Here is a 4857-nt window from a genome sequence, read left to right as displayed (position 1 = left end):
CAGGACCAGTGGTGAGTATGGCGATACCAGAAAGGTTGGGTAGAAAGGGGGAACTGATTACAAGGATCTACATATAACCCCCTCCCTGGGGGATGGACAACAGAAAAGTGGGTGAAGGGAGACGTCGAACAGTGTAAGATATGACAAAATAATGATTTGTGAATTATCCAGGGTTCATAAGGAAGGGGAAAAATGAGGCGCTAATTCCAAAGGCTCAAGTAGAAAGCAAATGTTTTGAGAATGATGATGACAACAGATGTACAAATGTGCTTGACACAATGGATGGATATGTGGATTGTGGTCTGAATTGTACGAGCCCCCAGTGAGATGATTTTTAAAAGCTCCACCAACAGATGAAAACCTTCAGATTAAAGTTCTCAAATGAGAGGATCTGATCAGCTCCTGTAAAGTCATGATCCAAGCAGTGGCATCTCCTCCGAAAGAGAACGCATGAATGGGCAACAAGCCGGGTGGGTTTACTTCAAGATTGGCACTCCAGTTATCAGTGAGGGAGGCAAAGAAAGAACAGGCCCACCACCACTCCTGTGGTACCCAGACACAGACCAGTGACACCAAGCGTTAACTATTCCTTTATTAGGCAGTGAGGGGTGGGGGCTGTACAACGCAAGGGCTGATCTTCAACTACACAGAGGTTGTAACCCGAAGCCATAGTACAAAAATAGCCTAAAAATACTCCTATTTGGCCACGGGGCTGGGCCAGGGGAGTGCCCGAAGGAAGGGTTCTCCACCAGGCAGCTCCTTCCCTCTGTGCCCTCCCCTATTTACAGGGAAGCAGAGTGGAATGTAGGCTTCTTCCCCAAGCCCTAGGTTCTGACCAGCCACTCCTCCGTTCCCAATGGGAGGTGGCCCAGGGGGGCAGCAGGGGAGGGCCCCAGGAGTGGGATTTGCAGACCGAAAGGGCCCTTCCCCCAGCAAGTTACAGAGCAAATCACATCTGGAATGCAGTGAAGTGAAGGAGATGGGGTGGGGGGGGAGGCTCCCAAGTCTCACCCGACCCCTGGCCCCGAAGGGTGCGCCCAAGGGTGTCTACTTGGTACATACCGGGGCGTGTACTTGGTACACGGGCTCCCAGTTTGCCTGTGCACTGAGTACACAGGATCCGGCTTGGCCAAATGGGCCCACAGACTCAGCCCCACGGGGGCACTGGGGGTTCACAGGGAGGGGGAGTGTCTCCATAGATATATTTTGTAAAAAATAATAATAATAATAAGTTTGCTTAAATGAATGTTTTCTATACAAAATGTAAAAAAAAAGAAAAGAAAAGAGAGACAATAATAATTCACTCATGTAGGAGTGTACGGAACAAGAGGCTGGAGGAGGGAGGGAGGGAGGGAGGAATGAGAAAAGGGAGGCAAGAGGACATCCCAGACTCACCCCAAGACTGGGAGGGCAGGGCGGTCAGGCCCCACCCATTATAAATAAAGGAGGACTGAGACCCTGACCGGGTGGCCTGCTTCGGTCACCAGCAAGGTGGGGGGGGGGGTGGGGTCAAAGAGGAGAGAAGGAACAGGACTGAAGGAGAAGAGAGTGCCTCTCAGGCTCCCCAAGATCCAGAAACGGAGAAGGGGCTCAGGCCAGCACCTGCCTCTTGGGGGGACCCTCGGGGTGGGGCCCCAGCTGGGTCTGGGTCTGGGTGAGAGGGCTGGGGACGGTCAGGGGAAGGGTCTGGGCAGGCAGTGTCCCCACAGCCGCCCCAGTGGCTGTGGCTGGACTGGGTGTGGAATCAGACCAGTCCGACAGGGAGGGGGGTGATGGGCTGGCCCAATGCTCCGGGGACTCCGGGGAGGGGGTCAGGTAAGGGTGCTCACTGGGGACCCGCAGGAAGTGAGCCTTGTGGGGGCTGCTGTGGGGCCCAGCTCCCGAGTACTCCTCACCATGTCCCGGGGCGGCAAGGTATGGTGGGGGCCGCTCCTGGGGGGAGACAGGGGTCCCGGGGTTCAGCAGCTGGGGGCCCGGGGCCAGGGGCAGCAGGAAGGATGGGCCCGGTTGGGCTGGTGGGGGTAGGCGGGCCCAGTCAAGGGGCACAGCCACTGGGTTCAGCAGACCCAGGCTGAGCACACAGCCCCCTGATGGCTGGCGGCCCAGACTCACCCGCCCAGCAGCCCCAAGCTGTGCCAGAGAGACAGCCGTGGCAGTGGCAGCCGCGTAGGGCCCCTCAAGAGAGAAGCCACCAGGGGAAGTAGGGGGCCCTCCAAAGGGCCGAGGGGAGTCCAGCGAGTCCACAGGCGAGAGGGTGACCGAGCTGTCTGCCAGTGGCCCTGGGCAGGCCAGCGTCAGCTTCCTGCCCCGACCCCGGGCCCCCTGCGGCCCCAGCCCTGCCTTCCCAGGGGGTCTCCGGCTCTTCTTGCCCCCAGAGGGTGCTGCCTTGAGGCCCGGGAGGAAGGCTCCAGGCGGGCAGAGCAGGGGGCCCAGACCGTGGGGGCCAGGCGGGCTGCGGGGCCCACTGGGCTGGTCCAGCAGCCGCACGATGTCTTGGTGCAGCCGCTCCTGAGCCACGTCTCTGGGCAGCCGGTCCAGGTGGTCTGTGATCTCACGGTTGGCAAAGTGGTCGAGCAGCAGCTTAGCAGCCTCAAAGCTGCCCTCACGGGCTGCCAAGAACAGGGGCGTCTCCTCCTGGGGGTGGGGGCCAGAACCCACAAGCATCAGGACCACGAGAGCCATATTCCAGCTCCTGGCTACCCTCAGCCAAACCCCTGGTGTTCACTGAGGGTTCACACTCTCGAGTTTGACGGGCCTGGGTTCAAATCCTGGGAGGACCTGGGTGAGTTCGTTCCTTTATACCAGGGGTCCTCAAACTACGGCCGCGGGCCACATGCGGCCCGCCGAGGACGTTTATCCAGCCTGCGGGGTGTTTTGCCCCGTTTTGTTTTTTACTTCCAAATAAGATATGTGCAGTGTGCATAGGAATTTGTTCATAATTTTTTTTTAAGCTATAGTCCTGCCCTCCAATGGGTCTGAGGGAGAGTGAACTGGCCCCCTGTTTAAAAAGTTTGAGGACCCCTGCTTTATACCATGTTTATGGTGCCTGAGGGTCAAAGCCGAGCAAGAGCCAAGCAAGAATATCAGGCATGGTGTCCGGGAGGAACAAAAAGAAAAAGGAACTAAATTCCCTGCCATCGAGTCAATTCCAAGTCCTGTTAGAGAGGAGAGCAGCTCCCTAGGCTTGTCTAGGCTATCATCCTTATGGAAATCGATTACCAAGCCTTTCTTCTGTGGTTCAAACTACCAACCTTGGATTAGTAATTGACTGCACACCAGGGCGCAACGCAGGAACCTTGTGTGATCATCGCAGGGACCTCTGACTGCGCATCCCATAAAGCACCTGACAAATGCGCTCCAACTCACCAGGGCCTCGGAATAGGCCACGCAGTGGGCACTGCTGTGTGCCCACTTCACAGGTAAGAAAAGGGAGGGTCGGAGAAGTTAGTGAGCGTGCCCTCTGTCGCACAGCAATGGCCCCAGACTTCCTCCTCTGCTCCCTGGTTGTCGCTTCTGGGCCCCAAGTCCCCCCCTGACTGCTGGGCTCAGACAGGGTGAATGTTCCTATTGCCCTGCCCTGCCTGTGCAGTTACCACCTGCAGGGGGGAGGCAGGTCTTAGTTCCCCAGAGAGCGGAGGTCCAGGCTCACCTTGCTGTCCTGCATGTCCTTGTTGGCTCCATTTTTGAGCAGGGCTAGGGTGGCCTCCACATTGTTGACAGCAGCAGCCCAGTGTAAGGCTGACTTCCCTGGAGAGAGAGGGGAGAGGAGGAAAGGCAGGCTCAGGCCCCGGCTCACGTCCCCGGGCCCAGAGGAGGCGACATGGAGAAGGGTGGGGGCGGATGGTCACAGGCAACAGAACCCCTGCATCTGGAACATGCATGTGCACACATGAGGGAGATGCCTCCGTTCCATGGAGGTGTGTGTCTGTGGACACACGTGGTCTTGACTCTCGGTACACAGGGGACTGCATGTGCATAGCTGCGACCGTGGACCTGACTCCAGCACTGGGGGCTGCAGGTGCGTGTGCATGCACTCGCGTGCGCACAACTCCAGACCTGACCAGAGGGACGGAGCGTCTCTCCCTTGGGTGTAACGTGAGCTGTGCCATCCAACACGGGAGCCACTCATCACTGGTGACTCCTTCAATGCAAATGAGTCCAAAGACAATGAAAAGTCCCGTTGTTCTGCCACTTGCCCCGTTCCCACCCCCGAGAGCAGCTCTGCGTGTGACCCCGCTGCCACTGACGCGACTCGGACCCACGTGATGCTCCACGGTCTTCCTAAGACCGAAAGGCTGTGTGGGAGCACAGACGGTCTCAGCTTCCTCCTGAGGAGTGCCTGGTGGGCTTGAACTGTTGACCTTGTGGTGCCCAGTCCACCGCTTACCCAGCAGCGCCACCAGGGCTCCTTTGGAAGACCCAGCCCATTGCCACCACTGCAGAAAGTCCTACTATGCAGCGCTGCTCTCGGGCCGTGGTTCTCAAACAGGGGTGATTTTATTCCCCAGCCAGGTGCCAGGTGGGGGCTGGAGACCTTTTGGTCGTCACACCTGGCAGAACGGTGCCGTTGGCCTCAAGCAGGTCAAGGTCAGAGAAGCAGCTCAACCCCTGACTGACAGTGCCCAGGACAGCTCCCATCACAGAGACTGGTGTGTGTGTGTGTGTGTGTGTGTGTGTGTGGTGGCCGTGAACCTGCACACAGCCACCTCCAGAGATGCCCTCCCAGTGCCCTGCAGCTCTTAGAGGTGCCATGAAGTCAGCTCCCACTCAGAACTACCCAAGTACAACAGGACAAAACGCTGCCCAGTTGGCATCGAGCCCCTCCTGACCCATGCCACCCCATGTGTGACGGACCAC

General features: G+C 58.0%; 1 protein-coding gene across 1 annotated transcript in view; it reads right to left on the bottom strand.

The window, feature by feature from the left end:
* Positions 1-1499: 1499 nt before the first annotated feature.
* The window catches only part of NOTCH3 (notch receptor 3), a 30048-nt gene continuing 26690 nt past the window's right edge, over positions 1500-4857 (bottom strand). Inside the window, exons 24-25 of the mRNA XM_045289694.1 lie at positions 3650-3841; positions 1500-2634 (exon numbers count right to left, since the gene is read on the bottom strand). Coding sequence (XP_045145629.1) covers positions 1591-2634; positions 3650-3841 — 1236 coding nt within the window. The 3' untranslated portion in view covers positions 1500-1590. The remainder of the gene's footprint in view (positions 2635-3649; positions 3842-4857) is intronic.

This window comes from Echinops telfairi, unplaced genomic scaffold, assembly GCF_000313985.2.
Source record: "Echinops telfairi isolate 266 unplaced genomic scaffold, ASM31398v2 ScPeMD7_30;HRSCAF=105, whole genome shotgun sequence".
NCBI lineage: Eukaryota > Metazoa > Chordata > Mammalia > Afrosoricida > Tenrecidae > Echinops > Echinops telfairi.
The sequence above is the reverse complement of the archived record's forward strand: the minus strand, read 5'-3'. Positions and strand labels throughout refer to the sequence as shown.